Source organism: Aythya ferina (genome assembly GCF_964211825.1).
Source record: "Aythya ferina genome assembly, chromosome: 1".
Classification (NCBI taxonomy): domain Eukaryota; kingdom Metazoa; phylum Chordata; class Aves; order Anseriformes; family Anatidae; genus Aythya; species Aythya ferina.
In genome coordinates, this window is record NC_140296.1 from 28,076,571 (window position 1) to 28,103,173 (window position 26,603).

At 37.8% G+C, this 26,603-nt stretch overlaps 1 protein-coding gene across 2 annotated transcripts in view; it reads left to right on the forward strand.

Annotated features, from left to right (window-relative positions):
• INTS6 (integrator complex subunit 6) overlaps nucleotides 1-26,603 on the forward strand; it is a 42,648-nt gene that overhangs the window by 579 nt on the left and 15,466 nt on the right. For both annotated transcript variants that reach the window (XM_084506176.1, XM_084506177.1), the window contains exons 2-5: nucleotides 233-310; nucleotides 1,000-1,149; nucleotides 18,732-18,821; nucleotides 26,267-26,450. In XM_084506176.1, the coding sequence (XP_084362302.1) occupies nucleotides 233-310; nucleotides 1,000-1,149; nucleotides 18,732-18,821; nucleotides 26,267-26,450 (502 nt within the window). The remainder of the gene's footprint in view (nucleotides 1-232; nucleotides 311-999; nucleotides 1,150-18,731; nucleotides 18,822-26,266; nucleotides 26,451-26,603) is intronic.

Here is a 26,603-nt window from a genome sequence, read left to right on the forward strand (position 1 = left end):
GGGATGGGGGGGGGGAGAGGGGAAAAAAGGGGAAGGGGGGGGGCTGCGGGGGGCGAGGGCGGCGGTGTGCGGGCACCCGGGGAGGGGGAGGAGGGAGGGCTGGGGCTTGGGGGGGGGCTCCTGCACCCCCGCCTTCCTCCTCCTCCTCCTCCTCCTCCTCTTCCTCCAGCCTCACCCTCTGCTTTGTGTCCCCCCCCCCCTCCTCCTCTCCCCACCACCATTTACACCGCAGCTCCGAGCCCGGGACCCGGCCAGCAGGGGAGACAGGTACATGCTGGTCACTTTCGAGGAGCCTCCCTACGCTATCAAGGTAAACCCCCCCCCCCCCTCCCCATTCCTCCCCTGCTAATCCTTCCCTTCCCTTTCCCCTTCCCTCCCCAGCCTCCTTCCTGCCCCCTCGGCCGGGCCGGGCAGCTCAGCGCACGCCCGGGCTCTGGCAGCGGCAGCGCTGACATCAACATGGCCGACATTTTATTATTTTTTTTCTTTTTCACCCCCCCCCCCCTCCTCTGTCCCTCCCCTGTGTGGTTTGTGAGCAGCAATGAACTGTGGGGGATATTTAATTCGAGTTGGGAGAAGTGACAGCAACTCCGAGGAGAGTTTGTATGGCTGGGGGGGGGGGAAGGTTCCCTCTGTCCTGCCCTTTTCGGGGGGGGAAACAAGGCGAGGGGGTGGTGGGGCCGCATGACACAGGGCTGTGAACCTGTTGGAGATCGCTTCAAGGCTGGGTAGAGGAGTTCAGATAGCTGCGAGGGCTATTCACGGGTGGCTTCACAGAAATTCGCCCTTTGGATCATCAGATAGATCCAGCTTGTGAGGATTTTAAACTATTTTGAGGCTTTCCGTAATGGCATTAAATGCTCATAACTTCCAAGGTATTTTGCCTTTCTGCTGAGCTGCATGCGCCTACAAAGTGTCTTGCTTAGTTGCTGAACAGAAAACCCTGATTCCTTACAAAGCTTCTGTCTGAAGAATGCCTTCTCACGTTTCTCTTTTCAGGCTGGCTGGAAGGAAAACCATGCAACGTTTATGAATGAACTGAAAAACCTTCAAGCTGAAGGACTTACGACTCTTGGCCAGTCCCTAAGGACAGCTTTTGATTTATTAAACTTAAATAGATTAGTAACTGGCATAGACAACTATGGGCAGGTAGGTTGACTGTTAATAGGTGGAAAAAAAACAAAACACAAACTTCTCAGGGACAGCTATTAACTAAATGTCCAAAGAGGCATCTTAATGAAATACGTGATGTGGGGGCTTCTTCAAAAGTAAGCAGAGATCAGATAGTTTGAAGAAGTGTAGTTGATGTTGATAGTTTTGTACCTGACTGTTTATTTCCCCCCCCAATTACTCAGTTCTTAAATGGTGATGTAGCCTCCAAGTTGATCTTCTCAGTTAAACTTTGTAATTTTTTTTCCAGCAAGTCTTATGTTTCAGAACCTTAACTGATGAGCCTGACGGGGGTCATGAAAACTTGGCTTTATGTATACAGTGCTGTATGATCACATAAGTACGGTTTGGGAGATGAGCTGATTTTTGAGCAGCACTGCATATTCCAAAACTATTGAGTGGAACACACCTTTTTAAAAACATTTTCTAACGAGATTACTACAACTTGAATACCTGTATTTTCATAGACCTGCATGCTGTATCAAGCCTCGAGGAGCTGTGCTTTCCTAATGTCTGTGTTGCAGCTGTCCCTTTAAAGCAGGACTTCTTTTGGGGTGGGCCTGAATTCTCTTGCTCAGTAGTGAGTTCCTATAAGCCAGTGACTCTAGCCTAAATATGTGCTTTAGGAAGAGTATCCAGTACTTTCTGGCACTGGATCAAACCCTGGATTTGTTTTTTATAAAGCACGTTATTAGTATTGGGCAAAGTATATCATGTATTTTTCACATGGGACATGCTAACTTGAATCTCCCCTTTTCATTTGTTTGTTGTTTTTTTTTTTTTTTTTCCCATGTAATGTATCATCTGCTATCTGAGGATTAGTTACTGCTCTTGGTATTTAACATGGGAATGTGGCTGTGAAAATAAGCCCCCTCTCTCCCCCTCCCCTTTTCAGTCTGAGCAGAGTTTGTGATAACATGCCATGTTTGTTTGGGAAGGAAATTTCTCTCTCGTGTTGCGTTGTATGGCTTTGCCACTAGGTGATCAAGTGAGTCTAAACATTTTTAAAATGCCAGTTTGGTGATGAAACTTTAAAAAAAAAAAAAAAGTGCTAGTTCCACACATGGCTATTTTTTTGTCTATTACCATCTGCTGTCCTCTTGTACATCTGTGTGCTAACCTTTCCCATTTTATGACATTTTTCTTTAGTTACGTGAGCTATGTGAAGCTTTTTAGAACATTTGCCATTGTAGGCATGTACATGGAATACTTGCTCTTTACCATTGCTCTTGCTAGTGATAATACAGTGTTTAAACCCAAGTATTTAAGCTTTCTCTGAGCGAAGTTGTGCTCAACAGCCCTGTCAAGTAGGCAAGCTGACTTGTCACTCTCTTGACTAGTTAGTTTTCATTATTGTGGGCTGTTGCTGTTTTGTCTGTTGAGCAATTCTTGTCCGGTGTGTTTTGGTTACAAATCTCTCTCAGATTGAACCCACCATGATTATGCGTGCTGTTTGTTCTGTCCACATGTTGAACAGACTGCTGGAGAGGTGTTCAAATGCTCGGTCAAGTGACTGAACAGAACTTCTGCCTTCTTTTAGCATCTGCAAAAGTAGATGGATGGATTGCAAGTGCCAAATCATCTGCTGCTGAAGTCTCTGGTTCCCATTCTGGCTCTACTGATCAAAGTAGCAGATTATTCATAAATAAAATTAAATTCTGAAGCACTTAACTGGTCCATCAGCACTCACAGGATGATATCCAGGGCAGTTAAGATGCCTCAGATTCACATTGGCCTTTGAACAATGTCATATCTGTCAAACTTCCTATCGTTGAAGTCTACTACCTAAAATTAGCTTAAGATAAATCTGATCTTAAACATACACAGTATGAGGAACTTACAAATTCAGGGTAATAAAAATGATCAGAATGCTCAGTTACATTTGAAAATATTTCACTCAGATTCACTTCTTAAGCAGTTTAAAATATTAAGTCCACAGAGCAACTGAGTAGTTTACTTCAATATAGCAGATGTTTGAAGAGTGATTATCTCAGAGTGGGAGGAGCAGATAATTTTAGAAAATGCGACAGATTATTTTAGGTGTGGTATTGCATGAAGTAATAAATCTAAACATTTATTAAGCTTTTCCCTGAAAAAATGATCTGGCTTAATATCTTTTTTACTAACATGCTTGGCTTTTGGTTGCATTGACAAGCTTCTAAGGTATTTGCTAAGATCCATTTGTTTCACATGTGGATTGGAAAACATATGTAAAAATGACAAGACATGATGCAGACTCAGTGGGATTGCCTGGTTATGTCATTCAACAGCACGATGTCTTGTCCCCCTGCTAACTTTGAACTGTTTGTTTAAATGGCAGTGCGACTCACTATGCTTGATTTCTTTCAAAGTAGACCAGAGTTCTCCATCAGCTCAGCTCCTGAACAAGAGTGGTGGCTGAATGGTAATTCTGAAATTGAGGAAAATCTCCTGCTTCATATGTTCTTGCAACATTGATGTTCATATTTTTAATATGACTATTTACTGCTATTACTTTTTCAGTAAATACATACAGCGTTGATAATGAGTGAGTGGACAACTACATCAGCTGATTAGAGTGTTTCACATTCAGGTCTTAAAGGGGCACCGTCAACATGTTTAGATTATCAAGAACCTGGAAGATTTTTTCAGAAGGTGTTTCTGATATTAGTGCTATATTATTTCTCTCTAAACCCTTTGTCTTACCTAGGATTTTTTTTTTTTAGATCTACATTTTTGATGGTTTTTGTCAACAGCACAAGAAATGTGCAAGGAGGCAGTAAACCAGACAAAAGGAAAATAATGTGACATTCTTAGAGGTCAGCTTATTAGGATTTTAGAAAGCTTATATATTTTAAGGTGACTATTTCATTTTTTGCAGCACTTTCAGATGGGTAAATTCTGTATTATTCTTGAGTCTGCATACTGTGCTTTGTGCTGATTACGATAGCAGAAGAATGAACCTTCAAATAAGGTGTCAGCTTTTTGTTTGCTAAAAATAGTGGTCCTCTTCACCTTCTGCATTTTTTTTACAGAAAACTTTGGAAGAAAACACAGGATTTGGATATGTTCAGGAAGAATGCAATTTAAACACGCTAAGTTCAGTAAACTCACAGTCATCACATAAAACACTTTATAGGCTCAGTTTGCACTTAGCTAATTGACTTTGCTGTATTTTCCCCAGTTCAGCTTCCCCATTATTTCAGGCAGTCTGAAATACCAAACCTATAACTAGCAGGTTTTCCTTCCTCTTGGAATACACTCCTACACCTCACAGATATGGCTTGCTCAGCAGCATGCATGCAGTCACAATTTAACTGAGAGTTTTTGAGTAAGGCAAATGGATGCAGGTTGTTAGAGTTAATGGAAGGGTTAAATACTAATAGATGTTTCTGGAATGATTCTTTCTGTGTAAACAGAAAACATGAAGGTGGCTATTATGTAATACAGTAAAATGTAACCAAGTGGCTGAGTGGAACTAAGTATCTACTTCGGTAACTTGCAATCTGTAGCAAAGTTTCTAAGTATGAGCTGTAAACTCAGGTAGGTAAAAATGTATCACTGGAGTTTTGAAACTTACATGCAAAGCACCATTGCAGCACTACCAAAATGAATCTGATGGATGTCTGAAACTTCTAAAACTTACCTGAAACCCCATGTGTTTCACCTTTCCTATTATTTGTATAATGAGGGTCTCTTACTAGATTTTTGTGCGCAGTATTGCATCAACTGCGGCTTGAGAAGATAAAATAAGAACCTACTGGTACTTATTTTAATGGATTTCGATGTTGATGTATCAAGCTATTCTTCCAGTTTTTCTCAGGATGAAACTTCATTTTAATATTGTCAGTAGAAACAACTCTTTTCAGTAGCAGAAGCTTTTTGTGAGCTTTATCTAAATAGAGTATCTTGGACATATTCTTCATCATCGTAAGTATCAGTATGGTAAAACCTGCTTAGAGGTGAGTTGGTCTTGTTAAACAAATATAACTAAATATATTAAACATATATTAAACAATTGTTAGCACATGCTAACATAATTGTTTTGAAACCAAGAGGCCAACTATGATGCTTCTGTAATCCAGGGGGACTTGAGATAGGTATTTTTCATTTGCAGTGTTGGGAAAGGTACACTCTGTATTTAAAGTAGCAGCAGAAGTACTTTTTTGATGGCTTACCAAGCTGTGCCCAGTCTTGGTGAGAGCCTTTTTTTTGGCAGCGTATTTCACGTATGTGGAAAAGTGAAACGAATCTTGAAGCAAACTAAAATCCAAATGGAAACCAATTGATTATGGATATTTTGAGACTTCAAAAACATGTGGAAGGCTAGAAAGACCTATTTCTGACCTGGAAGTTGAAAGGTGTCCTGCACTGGATGACTTTTTTTAATATTGCTTTGGTTTCTGAAGGCTTCAGTCACATCATATATGAGCATCAAACAATCTAATCTTAGGCTAACTGCTACTTTATAGTTCTCTGAATATATGATTAGACTAATTTGTAGCTACAGTATTGCCGATGTGTTCACACAGTAAAGCTTAGCGTTGGTCTCTAGAGATCAGCGTGTTTTGCCATAATAGCTTAAATATTCTAATATTTGAAATACACATAGATAACATGCTTAGGAGATCAATTCTAATTGTGCTTTTAGGCACACTTCAGTTTTAGGTTTATGTCATGAATTGCAGACTAACTCCTTGCTTATGTGCATATCTACATCTAAGATACACTGACTGAGCTTTAAAAAACAAAACACCCATATAAAATATTGTCCCCAATATTTATATATGTTATGCTTTGTGTGACCTGTTATTTTGAGCAGTTTTATATTTGGATTGTTTTTTTGAGGGTTGTTACTGGAATTCCTTGCTTTCTAAAGTCAAAATCCTTCAAGCATGACTTTTGTCTTGGCGTTCTGGGGCCATAAACACTGCACTGGAATGGCCTGTGTTGAGTGTGCATCCAAATTTGGAACCAAAGTTTAGATTAGGGTTTCCTGCTTTGTCATGCTGGCATGGTTGCACAAGCAGTTTGCTTTTCATGTTGGTAGAGGCAGAGGTTTGCACTCCTAGTGTAGCTCTCCAAGTTCTCTGTTTTTCCCCTGCCCCAGCAAAACTAAATGGGAAAACTTCAGGCAACAGAGAACAACATAGCAAGCTGAAGCATGGCAATAGCAGAAATATGTAAGAAAGGATTATTTGTAGTTGCCTATTTTCTGTAGATTAGAAATGGTATTAATGTAAATTTACATGCCTGTTATGTCCAAGGTCTATATGTGAAGTGCTGATGGAAGTCAATCCTGATGTAATACATGATGAAATTAAGAATACTGCTTCCTAATTTATACAGCTTATACTGTAACTTACAAACCTGCCATTTTGTTCACTGTTGAAATGTTTTAATTTTTAGGTAGCTTTGTTTCAGGGTGTCCTTTAACGAGAGCTACACCGTCCTTTTTCCCCACATTTTCCACATGAGGTGGAACTGCGTTGCTTTCAGCTGTCCCGTACCAACCAAGTTCATGGAGTCTCAAGAGTAATAATCACATCAAATTTGGATGTTATTAAAATCACTTGTCTAATTCTAATCCATTGCATTTTTAAAGAAGAGACAAAAAGTTAAAACAAGCTTACACAAAGCACTATATTTTTTCTTGGCCAAAATGATCTCATCCATCTGTTTTGTTAGCAGAAAGAAGTGAGATACATCCCCATGTTCCGAATATTAAGTATACTTTGGCCACTTTGGTTCTTTAAGTGCTTTATTTTCAATAAATCAGTTCTGGAAGGGCCACTGCCATAACATGTCTGCAGTGACTTTGACTTTTAGGGATCAGGTAGGGGCAGGCTGCCAATGCTTAAGCAGCTGATACAGCTTTCTGTCTCAGGCTGATACTTGGCCTCACTAAAAAGTCAGCAGAGAAAGTCCGAGGACAGTTTGGAGTTGCAAAATTGTATCTCTTGCCTTTATGCCTTGAGCAGTGTAACTGCCTCTGTTAGTCATAGACTCCTTGAATATGTATGTTAGCTTTCTTATTTAGGTGTTTAAAGGTATGTGTCCCATAGCTGAAGTATTCTCTGAAGTATTTGCACTTGGCAAATGGCAGCTAGTTGTCAGGGATGTGAAGCAAATACATATAGATACAGAGCCTGGAGTGTTTTGTTTTTTTTTGTGAAGCACAAGTATTTTTATTTTCCCTGCTGTCTCGTTATATTTATTCTCTTTAATTTTTTCCTCCTTTCCTTACTGAATAGTTATGCTCAGTCTTGGAGTTTTGTGGTAGACAGTCTGTACCTCTGAAGCTTGAAGGGAAGAACTGTGACTTGTTATGCATCTGACTTTACTTGACTGAGGCTCAGTTGAAACTGGTTGTGTTGCTTGAGAGTCCTGCTTGCTGTTGCTTTTCTTTTTAGAGTGTATTTTGTGCCTGTAACAACACAGTGAGTCCTTTAGTTCATAGAGTATGTCTGTATATGCAGCTACCACTTGAACACATTCATATTTGCACTTCATGTGTTTTTTAGCATCATACTGCGTGGCCCTTTATTCAAGTTGTTTTCATCTGCTTATGCAACAGATTGGAATTTCATATGATTTGTGAGCATTAGCATCTGGCTAATAGAGATCTCCACGGAGTGTGCGCTTTGCATTGTGTGACTGTGGTGCTAAGTTTAATTGTCCAAGTGTGTGCCAGGCTCATTTCAACAAAAACTACTTCAGACAGGAGATGGTGATTGTGTGTATTTAGGGTAAATCTTACATATTAGAAGATCCTTGCTTGTTTTTCTTAAATGGGACTAGTCAATGATACAAACATACAAGATGTAGGATATTTCTGATAATCCTATAATATGTTGTTGTGCTTTATTGCTTGTATACTTGATCTTAAAATTAACATGGAAGCAATGTGTTCAATCATTCTGTTACTGTAAAGTTGACCCCCTAATGGACTAGATTTCTCAAAAATGTATAGGCCACTTCAATCCTACAATAATGAGAACTCAAATATCTGTTATTTAAGTACCTGTTTTCATTCTAGAGATAGTGTCTGTGCCTCAGTTAATTGATTTGCCCTAGCTTACATAAACCTACAGTCTACTATAGATAAAAGCCTACATTTTTCCAGTGGGGAAACTGGGTTAGTGTCTCTAGCTGACTAGAAATAGGTAAGAAGTTGCTGTCTGCAAGGCATTATATTAACTTTAGTTGGGGAAACATGAGTGAGCATGACTGGGAAACTGAACAGATAAGGCTTCTGGTTGTATGGAGAGGACAGGAGGTTTTACCAAAATCTGATTCTACTCTAGTTGCTCTGAAATGTGGATCTTGCAGCACTGCAGTGGTAGGTAATGAGAATAATAGATAAGGAATTATGCTAGACATAACACGGCTTTAATGGCAGAGGCCTTTGGTAAGACTGATCTAGCAGAAACTGGTGCATTTTAGTTCTCTAATATGTGGTTCTGAAAGTAATTCAAGGATGTACGTACTGAAAATCATGTTTAATGTCCTGTTGTTAACTGGGCCAGGAAACTTACCGGAATAATCATATTTGATGGCTGTCTGGTGTAGCCAACCCTATTTCCTTAAATGTGTGCATTTTTCAGTCTATATGCAATTGCTACTGCTTGTGGAGAGCTGAGTGTTAATCTAATATAACCCATTAACAGTGCTTGAGGATAAATGACTTGAATACGATGTGCATTTTGTCAATGTCAAGCCAAAAAACTACATTGAACAAATCTAGAATATTTGTCATTAGAATCAACGTAAGGTGACATTCTTGCTTCTGTTGAAGAAGCCACTTACTCTGTGTATGTTTATCTCTTTTCCTTCACCAAATGCCCTACCTCACCCCTGGGGCTTGGGATCCCAGAATACCAGCTTAATTGCATGCATTACTGTAGGACTGCTGAAGTGACATCCATCCTAGCTCTCTGCTCTCCTCCACTCCTGAGCTTACTGCCTCTCACAAGGTCGTAGTTATACCAAACCTGAAGCAAGCTGTGACTGCGACTTCATGTAGTAAATTAAACCAATGATTGATTCAGGTGCCTTAATAAGCTGGACTGCGAACTGAAGTGGTTCAGAATCAATTTTTTAACAGCTAGGTTGCTCCTGCTGAAGTGGCGATAAACTCCGCGAGAGAATCATTGGGAAGCGTTGGGGCAGCAATCATTCAGCAGAATCATCCTATATGCATGAGTCAATAAGCTACCTTCAGTCAGTTTGTCAGTACCCTGTGCTGATAACCTCCCGAAGGGTAGAGAATTTTGTATACATCCCTCTCTTTGGCTTTTCCACTTGGGTTATTTGATGTTTCCCTGCTCGGTATGCTGGCAATTCTGAAATTCATTACCCTTCTCCAGTATATGAAGAGCAGAGGCCTGGCCTAGCGCTCTCAATTCCACAGACTGAGCCAGGACTAGCTATGTAAAATCACTGATGTGAAGCAGAAAAGCTGCAGTAATTAGGGACTCGGTCCAAAGCATGACAAGGTCAATTATTTTTGGAATAAAACATTCAGAAATATTTTTAGAAAATATGAAAAAAATCATCTTCAAACCCAGATTCTTTGGGGCTGGCTCTGAAGATGTAGTTGTGCTTGGTATGAATAGTTATTCTAGCTGTTTTTTAAAAGGGTGTAAAAGCTCAAATGTAATGTATTTTTTTAGCAGCTTGTATTTACTGTATTCTGCCAAATAACTCTGGAAACCACCAGGATTTGTTGGCTGATTTATCCAATTTAAGTGATTCCAGTAGTGATTCATTTGCTAATCTGTAACTAACTGATAAGGTGCATCTTTTTTTAAACAACTGTTTCCATTACCTTAAAATTAAGGTACAAGATGCAATCACAGTTGTTTTGCAGCTTATATATTCCAATTAATTTAATACAAAGAAATGTTAATATTTCTGTTCTTGTGATTTTTTATAAACTTCAGTGCTTACATGTTGAAAATATTTGTAGCTTTTCTTCTTCTTCATTTCATTGCTGCTTCTCCATGTTCAGTTCCTTACTGGAGTTCATGTGTTGGGTCACAAAGAACATGGTGTTGTTTCAATTTATTTGAGAATGTCACACAGGTATGTCATAAATTGTGAGGTTTAAGGAGTGAATTGTTTTTGAAACTTATCAAGGACCTAATCTAAATTGGAGCACTTAGAAGTTAATCAAGAAGTTATCACTTACATAATGTATTATTTAGAACTCAATTAAATTTGTTCTTAGGCGAAAGGAACAGGACAAAGCTTTATAATGGAGTGTTTTAGAAGCTGATTTAGGAATGTTTGCATTTGAGTGATTTAGGAACTTCAGAACACCAGTGAATCCTGGGATTTGAAGTCTGTTGTAGTACATCCTACTGTGTATTCATCATTTCTGTATTATTCAGTATGAACATGGTCTCTAAAATGCTTCCTTCTGTTTTCACATGTGCACTATTCAATGGGGAGATTTTGTATTACAGAATGATCATCTTTAGTTCTGAGTTTCCATTTTAGGCTGCTTTGTATAGCTTTTTTTTTGGTGCTTCTTGCTGTTTGTCTTGGTTTTGTTCTTAGGACAAATGTTTTCGTTAGCGTTCTAAGATGACTGAAGCTGCACAACTAAGTCTTTAATACATTACAGTCTTCAATACATTACAGTCTTCAGTACATTCAGTACCAGATTTCAAACCCAGAATTTGTAAAGTTAATAGCATCTACAAAAACGATGCTCACCACAGAGCTTTCGTTGCGCATTTTGAGATGGATCTGCAATGAATTTATTGGCTAACTCACAAGTTCAGGTAATGCAAGCAGATATGCTTGTTATATAATAATACATATTTAAATACATTTCTGTGACCTTTTTTCAAAGGTTTTGATATCTCTTATGCAATTGGTGTTTTGTCCCTGAAATACTTGTAATTAAGTAATACCTGATTGGGCCTTGGAATTTTTGCTCTAGGGCTTCCTGATTAGCAAGTAAAAGTATATGATAATGTATATTTGGAGCTTCAATAGTTAAAGTAATTTTAAGATCTGTTCAAAAATACACTGGAGAAAGTTATTTTTCATCCCATTTTCTTAAATATGTTACATTTCTTAAGTGGAATTTGCGTAACTGATGTTATGGAGTTGGCAGTTGTTTCAAGAATGCACCTTTTACTTCAGTAGTCTGTAACTGGTGTGCTGTTGAGTGTAATTTCTTTCCTGGCTTTAGGAAAAGTCTGTTGTTACACTTGTTCTCCTTTGATAAACTTTTTTTTTTTTTTGCCAGTTGTTTCATATTAGCACTTTAAACCTGCAACTTATTTGCTCCAGTCACCAGAAATACAAAATGCTTCAGTTTTACCATAGAGTCAGTGTCCTAACTGTGTGTGCAAAAATCAGTTAAGTCTGTTACTCTGTAGCACCAGCAAGAACTGAAACAAAACACATGTAACTACCTTGTAATCCTTTTCAGACACTTCAAATAAGAAACTGGTTATTGCATATATTGGGCATCGGATGAGTAACTCTTAAACATTTGTAATGTAGTTAACTAAAGAAAAATTGCCTAGGAAACAGAAAATTACTTTGTCTATAATAACCTTGCTGTAGCCTATAGGGAAGGATAGCTGTACACAGCTCAATTTGGGTTTTGAATTCCCTTCACCTCATGGAGGAAAGATCCTTTGTGGTGTCCATCCTTATTGGAAAATCATTGGCATCAATACCCCGACTTTCAGAGTGTGAATGAGTGCAGGACAAAACAAGTCTGCTGGAACAGCATTTTCCCATGCCTTGAGGGAAAAGATGGTGAGTTAATGGAAGTATGAGCTCTCACCTTGATAAATTCTAGGAGAATGTTTCTTAATATGATTCTTAAGGCTTTCTCCAGAAGATATGTTTCTTTGTATCTGTTAGCTTCAGGAAAAAAAAAGGGGGGGGGGGGGAAGAACACAAAACACCCACAAAAAACTATTAATTTTGTGTGCTGTCCCTTGTGTTAGAAATCATGAGCTAAACATAGATCAAGAGACTAGGGTTGAATGACTGATTGCTTCTTCTCTGTATTTATTCAATTGTTTGTTTTTTTTTTTTTTTCTGGTATACACAATCATAGCAACAGGTAGGTGCTCTTTTCTATATATTTTGAGACAGTATTCATACAGAACATGCCTCAGGTTATATCACTACTCCTCAATCACCTCCTGAGGATAAATTTTACTAACTTGTGCCCCCTCTGCTGGCTAGCTTTCCAATTGCAAAGTGAAAAAAGTTTGCCTAGGTACTACTCTCAAGCTACTTTAGTCAAACACTAATTTATAAATCAGTCCCATGGGAGTAAAAGTGTAATGAAAAACCTGTTAATCCCAATCTGTGGGAGTCAGTGGTGATGCTGGGAGTTTTCTTCATAGTGTATTTGTCGTGGACTCAGTCAAGACTCCTTTGGCATTAATCAAACTTGTTTTTTTCCCCACATCCTTCTGTCAAAGACACTTTGGTGTTTTTTAGCTACGGTGTGCATGAAATCTGTAAGGACTTGTTAAATTGTTTCCTTGACAGAAGAGCTAGATCTGTGTTTCTTGGGACTACCGAGGGCTATGCATTGAGCTTCTAAAATCTGCTACTGTCATCTGCATTTCTGATTCACTTTCTCCTCCAGATGTGGAGTGCTCTAGTAAGGAGTCTCAAATTACCTTTAAGACATGATTGCTTTATCTATGTTGTTCATGAAACCTGTCTTTAAGGGTGAAGTAGTATTCCCAGCTGTCTGTCAGGAACAGAAGGTAGAGTGTAAATCCTCCCATCTTGGATACTGCGGGGAGAACAAAGATTTGTGTTGTGGTTGAGAGTGGATATCCATACTGCAGATGCTTATTTGGACTATAGAGCTAGAGTAATGGTAAGAATCCTACTTCTGTGCTGCATCCCTTTCCGAAAAATGCTGGGTGCTTTTTCCTTGTGGTAGAGAATTCCTGGAATAGTGTTTCATTAAGTTATTTCTTAAGATCCCAGTCTCTTACTGATCCATTGTTTATCTCTGCTGTTGATCAGACATCAAGGGAAATGTCATAATGGACTTCAAAACACATATCCTGTGTAAAATTCAAACCAGTTCAGCTTTCCTGAAACTTGTAAGGCTTCTGAATGTCATCTTGAAATTCATCTGCTGTACAAATACCTGATGTTGTAATAGTGAAACAGTTGCTACTATTACAAAGCTGCACTGTCTACTGAATGATCAACACTGTCAAGGGAATATAGCAAAATCTTACGGGTAGCAAAACAGATGAGTTAGCAGTTTTTCTCATGTGAAGCCTGGCATGTCAGATTTTAATCCCATGCAGAATTCAAGTGCCTTCAACTCTTCGTTCTTGAGGCTGAAATTACAGAAGTCTAACACTTACCCAACTTTCATGGGATCAGTCTCTATTCTAAGACCTCCGTAACAAATCCAATTTCAAAGCTGGCTTCATCATGCATCTTCAATTGCTTGGATAACACCATGATTCAGTTCAGAGTTGTACTTGTCAGCCTGGCCACAGAGTACTGTAGTCTGTATGTCCATGTACATTAGCTATAGTATGGCTACAGAGATTTGATAAAATCTTCAAGGCAAAGTTTCTGTGAATGCTTGTATTGCTCTGAGTACAGCTCTTAAATGCCTCTGTCTACTTGACTAATGATGTTCTGCTTTGAGTAATTGAAGGGTGAGGTCTCTAATAAGTGTTAATGTTTTGGACATTTCATAATTTTGCTAGAGCACAACTGATATTGCAAAGATAAGTGAGGAAAAAACATGATAGATTTGGATCATCTTTTCAGTTTACCATAATTCAGGTTCAGTCATTTTAGTATTATTAAAGTTGTTACCAGTTTAAAATGTGCAGATCTTCTGATTTTAGTAATAATTCTACCATAACTCTGACTTTTTTAGAGTTCATTTTAAGCAGTCATTTTTGAGCCATGGCTGTTCACAGATTCTCATCACCATTTATGAAAATCTTGACCTTTTAAATTCTGAAAAAAATGGACTGAATTGAAAAGTGCACTCTTGTATTTCCTGGTCAGATGACTAAATTCATTTTACTGACAGTTAGGGCTGGTATTTCTGAAAATAAAAAGGGGTTACTGCAATAATATGTGATAGACGAACAACAGAAGTTTAGTTTTTCTGTTACAGTCTGTGATTTACTAAAATGAATGCATACTTCTCAGAGGCTTGATCATAATCTGAAAATGTGTGAGAAGGGCTTTCCATGAGAACTTTTTTTAGTGATTACTAATATATTCTGTTAGAAGTATTTACTTTAGCTCAGTTTGCATTTATTTTCCACTTGAAGCCTTTGCAATTTACATGTGTTTTTCTTTCTTAGGCACTATCTTGTACTTTTAATAGTAGCTGCTTGTTGAACATGCTATTTTCAGTACTGACGTGGCTTTTTTGCCATATTTCTACTTCAGCTACTTCTTAAATTTTTCAACACTTCTGACACTGAGATTAATATTTAAATGTATGCATGATAGTTGTCAGTAAATATTGGCTTACTGCATGTGTAATAACGTAAAATACTGTGTTTGCTCATCCAAAAGTCACAGTAGCTCTTGAATTGCTTTGGTTGTGCACTTCGAAGAAAAAGATCCGTGAATGTATTAATCATGTTGGAAGTGGTTGGTGGACTTACCTGTGAAATTGAGGTTTTAGTTCTGATGGTCTTAACCAGACAATTTGATTCAATAACTTTATAACCAAGACTCTTAAAAATGTCACATCGGCCAGCGTGGGCTGGGCTGTGCCTCTTGCTGTGACTTGGGAGAGGTCAGAAGCTGTGGTGTTCACAGCTTTTTTTGGTTGTTTTGCATGACGTGAGCACAGATTTAGTTCATCTGGACACAGAAGAAATGGCTAATGTAACTGGGGTTGCGTTGTGAGTTGGAACAAATAGTCTCCTAGCTATCAACTGTTCAAAAGTATGCATGTTGCATCACAGAAGTTAGTTTTTTAGGACTTTGAATCTCTTGCTTATCTAATTTTAGCCTAGTAAACCTACAAGATAGCCCTGGTATTTATATTCATTTTTAAATAACTTCCTTCCAAAATATGTTTGTTTTGTTTTTTTTGTCTCTTTGGTGCATATCTTTTTAAAAAAAAATGCAAACTGTAGGTGAATGAGAAAAAACCACCTCTTGTGTCACTTTGCAGTACTTGGGGGTTAAACAGATCACCATTAAAAACGTTGGTGCTTGTTTCTCAGTACGTTTTTCACCACTGCTAGGAGCCCTCAGAAAGAAGACTGTATTAAGAGTCTGCAGTCAGTTCACTCAACTTATTTGAACTAAAAAGGATATCAAGTGAATTTACTGATATCATGCAATTAGCTGAAGTCCATGTGGGAGGTAGTTGCCACTGAATTTTCAGCTGGAAAAATATTTATTTTTTCAAAGGTGCTTCTCTATAAAAATATCTATTTAAAAATACGAATTTAAAATAAAGCTTGAAAATATCTCTCTATTTACTGTAACCTGAGCAGTAAATTGAGACTCAAACTGGCACGGTTTAAACATAGCAATTGAGTTTCTAGATTGTGAAATGTTAATGCCCTATAAGTGGTTGTAATCAGTCTGAACACAGAGAACCCAAGAACAGGAATATCTGCTTGTATGCTAGTTAGGATAGGTCTATATAATGCTAGCTTAAATAGAGAGTGAGGTTCTTGTTTCCAAAGTTATTGGTACTGAGGCAGAGCTATCTTTACCTTATTTACTTCAAGAACTGACTTTTCCACACTTATCTTTGACTTTCTTGTATAGGAATGCCAGGTGTTTTCAAGAATACAATATTTCTAAGGTGTAAATTAATAAATTGTATACTTCTCAAGGAAAAGTAATGGAAAGTTATTGGTTTGAAATGAAATTCTAAATTAGTAATTGACAAACTGCTACATCTTACTTAAAAGAAGTTATAAATGTAAGTCTTTAGTAATTTAATTTTGCCAGAATCACTAATACACCTCTGAATTTTAAGAGCTTATAAGAGGGTACTTCTAGGAATGCCTGACAATACTGGTTTTCTGTGCCTTTGTATGGCTGAGGAAGTTTTAAAGAGTCTGTGGTGTTCTTTAAGAATTTTAAGATATTTTTTTAGTTAAAAATAGTAAACCTCAAAAATTGGCATTTCATCTGAAATTATTCCTTCTTGGTATATTCAAATTACATTTCTGCTCCTCTAGGTGGAATGTAGATACTCATTTCATGCTTCTAAATTGCATGGAACTGTGAACTTAAGTGCAGCTCAGCGAACTCGTGACTTTAAATAATTAATTGATGAATTGTGTACTCTGACTTGATTTCATACATCCTTTCTAGCAAGGTTAATATTTATAACACTATTGATGAACTCAAGATTACTCAAGTAATTTCCACAAGTGGAGATGAGATTTCAAGGGGAAATGTTTCCTTATTACTTATATACATGAAATATTCTGCAGCAGTGCACTGCAATTATTTCCACAGATAACATGTGGGTTATACATGTGAAAATGGGTTACTTGGTTGTTGGGATTAGAGCTTCGCAAATATGTTGTTACTCTGGCCATAAATGAATGTTGCTGTTTTTCTGGCTTAAAAGAAGTCTTGCTTTTGTAAATATGTTGCTTTATTATTTCCATTCTAGATGGTATCTTGGTTATCTATTTTACAAGTAAAATACTTGTGAAATTATGAAAGAGTAAGGCCGAAGTCATTATTCAGATAATCTTCCTCCTAGATAATCTTCCCCCCAAAAAAAGACTTTTTTTTTGGACTGTAGAAAGGGAAGAAGGGGGTTGAATTTTGCTTTCCATCTTTATCATTTTATAGTTCTGAGTCCAAAGCATTTAAACTTAAGGCTTAAATCTTAGATGGGAAAAATTGAGAGAGGTGATAATTGGGTTACACAAAAGCATTTAAGACAATGAGGAAATATGGATAATAAGGTTAGACTAAATTTTTAATAATTAGATTTCAAATTGAAGCAGAGCATTCACCTGGAAGAACACTGCCTATAATGTTCTAAATCTAAAATCTAGTATTTTTATTCCCCTTTGCAATCTTTTGCAATCTTTTTGTAGTGCTAGGATGAGTGTATTTTATATTCCATATTCATGAGAAAAATATTTTCCTCTAGTAGAAACTCTTGTTTTAAATATTACTCCAGTGCAACATAATTAGCTTCCAGCTGATATTTTGCAGTTGGGGTGAAGTACTAGTTGGCAGAATAATGTACTGTAACTGTTCTTCAGAATTAAGTAAGGCTAAATATTCTTAAATTATTTTAATTAAAACTGTATTTGGAGAATCCTTAAATTCTTGTAATTGTTTAAATAGGATTATGAACTAGCTTACCTTTTGTGGAAGAAGTGGATCTTCACTGGTTGATTTCCGATTTTGCCTAGTTTTTGTAGTGGTGGTGTGCTGTTTTAAAAGAAGAACAGAGCAAATAACTTTTTCTTTTGCTGTCCTAAACTAAATTTTGTCTGTGGTAAAGACATTGACACTTAAAAATGGGCAACCCTCTCCAAATGGAGTTCAAATTCAGTAGTGATATTTGTTTTAAACACTAGGTAGTAGGTAAATGATCCTATGTAATTAACTTTTAAAAATGTTTTTACAGAGTTTTTTATTAAAAACTTAATTCAATGTCAATTATTTTAGAGTAAATTACTAACATTCATGAGAGTTTGTGTTTGTAAATGAAACTTGGCTGTGGGTCTAGTGGCATCTATTGTTTTCTGAAGAAGAAAAATGAGGCTTCAAGACTGGCAATAGAGAGTAGGACCTGTTAAACAAAAGCCTGTGGTGGCCTTTGTGCTGTTCTGTCTTTAACCCCAGCTAGGATATAACATACTAACTTGATTTGGAGCTGAAGTGTCAATGGATTAATTTGGGATCCTGTTATTCGGGGGGGAATGAAGGCTGTTAGCATATTCACAGTAGCACAAAGGAAGTGTCAATAGCAAACCAAGACTTCTCTTGTTACAACTGAACTTGCTTAATGTCTTATGTATGTTCATATCTTAAATAATTATAGGAAGTTTTTTCTGAAGTATTCTTGTGTGTTGAATGGTTATGGTTGAACCCCTTTGGTAAAAATGGTAATATTAATTTCAAAATTTTCCTTAATATGTAAACATCAGTTGTTAACCCTAGAATTGTGATCACAAGGTGCTGTGAAAATGATCTAGTTCGTTACACTAATTAAATTGAGAATAAAATCAACTCTGGAATGGGGAGCAGGATGTATCTTTGGTTTGAAGAGCAAGTTGCTCCTCTGAATAGCGGCAAGGTTATCTGAATACTCAAGTAAGCATTATTCTTGAAGTCACATGTTAAACATTTTTGCTGTATTTTTGTATGGTTTTTTGAATAGCGATATATTAAGTGTCCAGCTTTCCATGACCAAGTTCCAAAAGACTCAAACACGTAGCACTATTCTGTAGTACATGAGCACATTCCTCAGGCCCTATTGTTTTGTCAGTGGGTATCAGTGACTGTGTAATGACTGAACAGAAGCTTACAAATTTGTTAGAGCATTTTAAATGAAATTACTTTTTTTTTTTTTTCCCCCTTAGGGAAGAAACCCATTCTTTCTGGAGCCAGCAATAATTATAACAGTTACTGATGGAAGTAAATTAACTACTACCAGTGGAATACAGGAAGAGGTAAGAACAGACCTCTGTTTGTAGTGATATGTATTAAACATAGTCAAATGCTGTTTTATAACATGATCATAGATGACTCCTCAGAAGTATGTTCATTAACAGCTTGAACTTGCATGTTTTCTCCTTTTACTTGGGGTAATTTTATGCAATAGTACTGCAAAAATTGAAATAGCTCTCATTACGTGACAGAAGCATGTAGTACAACTGTCAATCTGTTTAGACTCATTAGTTGACTATTTCTAGCGTGTGAGTTCATTGCATTTCAAATGTTAGTGGAAGAAATTCATTTCTGTAAAGCATGCATGTCTTTAACTGATAGAGATGTAAATTCTTTATATATAGATAGATCCAAGTTAATGTAGTGATTTCCCAAAGGAAGTGGCTGCTAGGGAGTATGTGCAGTACATACACCTTTCACAAAGGGGTCTTAAAGTGATTGAACTTGGATCAGTTAGTGCCCTTATCTAAAAATAAAAGCTGAAGAAATGTATTTCAAATGAAATCTGTAGTGCAGTTTAAAGCACCATGTTTTAATATACTGGAGTATCTGATCAGACATCTAGCAAACTCAGAGCTATAGCTAATGCAGAGGCACTGAACTATTTTTAATTTACTGACTGCATTTAATTCTTTCCTTAAAAAGACGTAAGAGGTCAATAGGGATAGGCTTCATCTGGCAGCCTCAGTGCCCATTCTGTGCAGTAGGAAAAACAAAAACCTAAGCTTATTCCCTTTTCAGGAAAAGGTTAATATCCAAAGGTCCATCCTGAAACTTAAGGAAAAGATTCAGACTTTTCCATGTGGTACGCCACATTTGTGCATGCAGGTTAACAGTGTTCATTAGATACTTGAACCAGATATCAGTGTTTGTTAGCTACTTGAACTTCTACTCTGTTATACTGCATTCTTAGAGCACTTACAGAAGTTGTATGTTTAGAAAGTGATATTTGAGTGCTTTTGTAACATATTTGACTTAGAGGAATAAAATTAAGAGACTTGAAAATTCTGTATGGACTGCAAAGAGTCACAGCTGGTAACTGACAGGGAATGCCTGGATTTAAGGTATCAAGTAGGTTACCATTATAAAACCTTACTTTAATAGTATTTTTAACCATGCAAGCTATTTCCGACAAAAATCAGTAATTGAGTGTGGTCCAAACCACTGAGAAGAGTAGCAACTTGATATTAACCCTGATGCTCAGTGAGCAAGTGTTAACTAAAGAGTAGACACAGAGAGCTCTCAACAACATGTAGTACTGCTAACAGCAGAGTACTGTGTTTTTTTTTTTTAAGAGCGAATTGGGTAATTGCTCAGCTATGTAAGTCCTTCCTTGAGGATAAGGAGTTTCTCTGCTATCAGGTGACTTGTAAAATCTGGCCCTGACATCCTGGGGTGAGGGAATGTGATCAGTGGGTGAAGCAATTGTCAGCTGGGTAGAGGTTGAGAGCTGTTTCTGTACAGTCCCTAGAAGAGAAGCATAAGGGTGGTGTGTGTGTGAGGGGGGAATCCCACCTCTGCCTGCAGCTGCTTAATGATGGAGGGAGCCTGACTTTTCTTGGAGGAGTGCAGGGCTGGGATGGAACTTGGGAAAACCCTTCTGGATATTAATGGAAATTTTAATTATGTAGCTGATTAAATACTGACATCTGAAATCTCCATCATTGGAGATGCTCAAAACTTGGTTGGACAAAACCCCTGAGCAAATGGAAGGCTCTGGACTCTGTAAACTTTGACAGGCCCCTTCTAATGTACTAAATTCATTACACACTGTTTCCTTTCATCTTCATTTATCTTAAATGATTTAGGTAAGAAAGATCTCTTGGCTCTTTCTTACAACAAGAGCCTGGATTTTTTTGTAGCCAGCAAGTTACTTGGGTTTGTATTCCTTCAAATGTGAGTACAACTGCTTCACCTTTAGACTTCACAAGAAGACTTCTTACTGTCAGGCAGCCATTTGGTCACAGATTCACATCTTTAAATGGTTCTGTGTCGTGGTGAGGAAATGGGTTTTCTCATGGCTACTTTCTAAATTTAAACTTAGCTCTTGAACAGTACTGACTGGAGCAGTGTGGATCATAGTGGTGTTCACAGTGGCATGAACATGACATTTAGCCAAAAATGGTACAGGATTTTATTATGATTAGAGATGCAGAATCTGTTCCACTAATGATTTTGTTGGTAAATGAACACATTAGACACGTTGCCTTCTGGAGGAACTGAAAGTGACCACTTCTTCCTGAAAGGTGCAATGCAAGTTTTTGACTGCTTTTTTTTTGTATTTCCATATGTTTAGAGGGTGTATATTTAGTGCTCAGCACTGGATGTGACTTTTTTTTTTGCTGCTGCTGTACCAGTGTGAACTGTCCTAACACTATCAAAGAGTAGGCTAACATCCAGCAGTGCTTCTGTCTTTCATGGATGATTTTTGCTTTTGTCAACGTGTTTCCTACTGATCAGAATTTTTCCTATCTAGCTTGAATGTCCTATTACCATTGCCTCTCATGTTGGACATGCCGAAATGAAACAATTACAGTAACATCACCCAAGAGATACTGAGATCTGTTGTTGCTCTTCTCTTCAATAACATAGGTTTTTGATCTCTTTGAAATGCTTCTCCTGTTTTTTGGGTTTGACTTTGGAGAGGCTTTTCAGTGTTGGAAGTGATCATATCCCCCTGAGTGGCGATGACAAGAGTGCTTTTACTTCCCATGTAAAGTTCTTATGGACTAAGGCAGTATATTTATAGTTCTCTTAAGTCTTCTGTGCAAGAGAACTGACAAAACTTTGCTTTTGGAAAGCCTTGAAACCAGTATGGAAGCTGGAGATAAGTTTTTTCAGAACTTTGTCATTCAGATGGACATTTGCATTCTTGCCAATGAAATTGGCTTTCTTACTGTGGGAACATTGTCATTTGCCCTGGTGTGAAGCAGTCAAGTTCAATGCTGTTTTTGAGCTCTGGCTGAATTTTTCAGATGTCCTGTCTTTTTGTGGAGTTTAATGTTTTTTGCAGATAAGGATTCTACCTATTCAGCACTACCTTGTCTCAGGCTGAAGACAAAAATTGTGCAGTCTGTACAATTACCACCAGCACCACTTAATAGGACTTTCAGTCTTGTCCTTTCTGGCACTGGCTTCTAATGAACCAGCATGGAGTGCCAGCATCAGTTCCACGTTCAGCATGGTGTGTTGAGTAGATGTGTCCTTGGATTCACTTGTCATAGTAGTAACTTGAGGAAAGATGGGGTCATACCGTTAATTAATACCATCATTAGTTATTGGTCTGATGCTATAAATTCCTCTTGGAATTGGCTTTTGCTTCTGTCATGGTCCTCCAAATCTGGTCTTGGCTTTTCCTTAACTTTTCTTTAGAAAATTTTCAGTTGCTTGAAAGGATTTCTCTTTGCGATATGAGATGCAGTAACTTCATGGCTAGTTAATGAGATGTCACACTTCTCCAGTTTTGCATCTCTTGGGCCATCTCCTTATGTCTTCTACATGTGCTCCGTTTTATTAAAAGCATTAAACTCCTGTTTGCAAGTCTGGGTTATTGGCCCATTGATAACTGAGCCATTGATCACATGAGGGATGTTCTTTTGCTTCTGTTTGTTGCCATTCTTCTGATCTTTGTGTTACAGGAGACTCTTATGGAAGGTATCAGTGATTTTGAACCCCTTATCCATGAACCATCAGCATTGTCCCATTGATTCTTTCCAGGATTTATCTCACATCCTAGCTGTAACAAAACTAAAAAGTGGCAAGATCCTCCTTATTTTCAACAGTAATCAAGAACTGGAAATACTCCACATCTTTTTAATAATAGCTCTTCCAGCTCAAGTCTTGATTTCTAATCAAATAGTGTAATAAGTATGTGGCAGATCCCATTCACTGTGTTCCCATCCTTCCTCATCCATGTTGTTCCTGTTAGCAGTTTCCAGGATCACAGTATTTGGCACTGAGTCCTGGAGCTCCTGACTTGTGAATGCTGTGCAACTACCAGCTTAGTTATCAGGATGGCAAAGTCAATCGTGTCATTAACATGGTTTGTCTGTTGGCTTGGTGTCTCTGTGACCTGAAACTATTTCCTCTGGAAGAACGATTTGTGGTTTTGTCTGTTTTGTAACTGCAAATGATTGCATAGAAAACAATAAGAGCACTCATTTCCTAAAGATCTGAAGTAGAGAGTCGGTGAAGGGATCACTTTCTCAGCTGGGCTTGAATCATGTTGTCTGTCCTTAGTCCTTGTGTCCTCTAAAGATGCTGCATTTGCTTGGAAAGTTGTATGTGCCTTGTAAGACTCTTCAGAAAGTCTACTTGCAGATACATATCTAGGAAAAACAGAAATAAAAGACAGAGGTTGGCTGTTGATACACTTATTTTGAAGTACTTACTCATGTAGCGACCTTTTATCAGTTTCAGTATGATGCGGCTGCCTGTAGTTACCTGTGTGCTAAAGCTTAAGCAGCACTAGTGCTGTTCCTTGTAACATGAGGCTCTGTTCAGTCATTGCCAAGAGTGCTTTGCACTCTTTTCACCAGCTACAATGTCACTGCACAGTTCTCTAATGGTGATTTACTTTTTATTTAACCTAGAGGTCCTCTATTTTTTGAGGATTTCAGGCTGTGCTGCACGACTGTGTAGAGACGAGTGCTCAGACAAAAGATCAGCTCACCAATAATAAATTTGCTCAAACAAAAGGTCTGCTCACCAATAGTAAATCTTCTTTATCATATTGTCATGTTAGAGGTTGACCTCTAACCTCTTCCACTAGATTCCTGTACATTTCAGTAAATTTGAAGACGGAAGAGGGCCATAAGGCACATGCTGCTGTCTTATTGTAGCATTATGGCAATTGGGAATGGTAGGTCTTGTGCATGCTCTTACAAATAAGTTTTGTCTCAAAACAAATCTGTTCTCTAGCATTGAATTGTGAGGGCTCTCATGTGACTTTACATATGTAACATCTTGAAGACCACTGCTGGTAGATGACTTCCTTTTCACTTGTTCATTCTATCTTAAGCTCAACAACCAATGTGAAAGACAAGGCAGAGGAAAAGATGTGAAATTGGTGGGGAAAGAAAAATAAAAGGCGAGTTGTATGTTTCTAGGCTCATCTTATTTTCTGTTAGGTATGTGGTTGCTACAGTAATACAGTGCCAGTTTTCAAACAAAAAACAGTGTGGAAAGATCGAGTTACTATCAGGTGGAGATTGAGGCCTGGTTTGAATCTGTAACTTCTCTATAAAATCCCATCAAGAAAAACTCACTATAACTGGATGAGGAAGGTTTTGTAGGTTGAGATGAAATGAACTCAGAATAGCACTGGGGCAGGGTCTGATGGGATCCTTATAATGTGTGTGCTGCTGGAGAGGTACAGTGCTGCAACACAGGTATGTTTTGTAGATGAAATGTGCTTTGCAGAGCCTCTAAGTATTGCCTGTTGGCTCACTCCTAAATAGCTCCAGATGATGACGGCATGGTGCTTGCAATTGGATCGTCTTACAGTCAGGATCGAGACTGGTTGTTTATGAACTATGTGGCTGTTCTTTTTACCAAGTTACCTTTGCCAGACAGGCATTGGAGGCTGCTTGTTCAAAAAGTGGAGAGACATGCATATCGATTAGTAATAAACCATGTACATAGACAAGTGCCTTTGGAAAAACTTTGTGAAACATTTGGTGAAAATGTTGCTCTTCTCATGTGCTGTCTGCTTGCATCAGCAAAAACGCATTCAGGAGGGAGCATCAGGTGTACCAAGAAGTCCAAAATGTTCTGAATGTTGCTCACATGTTATGAGTGACTGTCATATTTGATCCTGGGTCTGAGACTGCATAAACTAATTATTTTTCAAGCACAAAGACGTGTATTTTTCCCAATATGAGATGCTTGCAGTTACGTAAATAGGAATAGCTGAGGCTTCACCTCCTTTAAAAACAAATTGTCGCAAACTTGTTAACCAGCCACTACGAACTGAAAAGTGTGTTTTTGTGAACTTGCATCAAGTTTTGCATCAAAAATGGTTTCCTTTGCTGGCACAGATAAGATTTAGATTTGAAATTTTTGAATGCTGTGTGAGAAAGTTTCATCCTAGAAGCCATTTTTGAGTTTCTGCTGTTGTGCCTAACCTCTGAATTTAGCCAAGTAATAGAACTGTTGCTACCATTTGTGTCATTACTTGGGGACTTTGTCCTGTCTTTATGGCTGCAGTACTCCAGATTTAAAAACAAGGGTTTTACTTGTACTGACAATGGTATCATCTGCCAGGGGTTTATCATTTTTTTTCCTGAAACTTGTAGTTACTTGTTATAAGCCCAGTATATCTACATGTGTACAGGGTTTCTAGAGTTCAGTGTTTTGATAAACTTTGTTCACACAGATCAGTGGGGAAAAATCTGTATGCAAAAGCAGAGACTACAATCTTCTAAACGTTTGGTTCCTGAGAAGCTAAAGCACTGATTTTATTTAAGTAGTTATAATTCTACAGGTAGCCCTAGGAATTTTAATGTTCTGTTGGTCTCTGTGGCTGTTGGTGGCTAATAAATAATGCCCTGACCGTTCCTCTATCTTTAGTGCGCTACGTTTAAAGCCAGAAGCTTTTGAATATTTGCTATTTCTTCTGGGAATTAAAGGAAAGTGAAATACCCCCGTGTGTTTTATGTCCCTGCATGGCATCTGTAATATTTTAAACTAAAATTTATGTAGCTCTTCCCAGAAAGAGGCAACACAATGGCACATGGCAGGCAATTCTTGTATAGATAGCTGTAGCTGTTATTGATTAAGTAAAAGTGAGAACACATTTTACATTTCAGTGTTGATTTTAATGTTTGTTTTTTTTTGTTTGTTTAGAGAACAGAGGCATGAGTTTAATTCTGGGATATGCCCAACTTACCTAAAATCTGTGCTTTCTTATGCTGTAATGTAACCACTGCATTAGTTTGCTTGTTGGAGCTGTGTTATTTGAAGCAGATGATCATGGCAGCTGGATCTCTTTGAGCAATTGTACCTGAGATAGATTTCTTCTGCAGGAGTCTTAAATTAAAATTACCTTTTCATTTGGTTGTGCCTTTTTTATCTCCAAGAATCCAAGAAAAGACTGAGCTGAGAATGGGCCTATTTTGCAGAACATTATTTGAACAAGAGACTGCTGCAGTAAAGCAGTTGTTACTGCTGAAATTCTAAGGAAAATATCCTGTAGGTTCTGAAGCTTATATTAGTATAAAAGGTGTTTGTTCATATTTTGTTTGTAGTTCTCAAGTTTAGGCATTGTGTTGCCCTGAAATATGTTTGAAGTGTTGATTAAATAACAATGTCTCCACTTCTAATGTATGGTAGCTGAAGAAAAATGACAAATCTGTGAAAGGTTACAGGTGTGTTTAAATAAAGTGAATTGCCATAACTATGTAGGTTTTTTTAAGCAATGTATTCACAGATTTAAATTCCTTTTTAGCTCCACTTACCTCTCAATTCCCCTCTTCCTGGAAGTGAGTTGACTAAGGAACCCTTTCGATGGGATCAGAGGTTGTTCGCTTTAGTTCTTCGTTTGCCTGGTATCACATCACCAGAATCAGAGCAGATGACAGGGGTACCAGTGGATGATTCTGCAATCACACCGATGTGTGAAGTCACAGGAGGTAGGTGTCTTGGCTTCCTTTGATAAAACAGTGCTTTTGGAAATGAATTGAACTTAGCTTTATTAATCAGGTATGTGTGGTGGTGTAACTATTAAAAACTCAGTTATAATAAATCTCATGATGTTTACTGCATTAAAGCTATAGATAATTTAA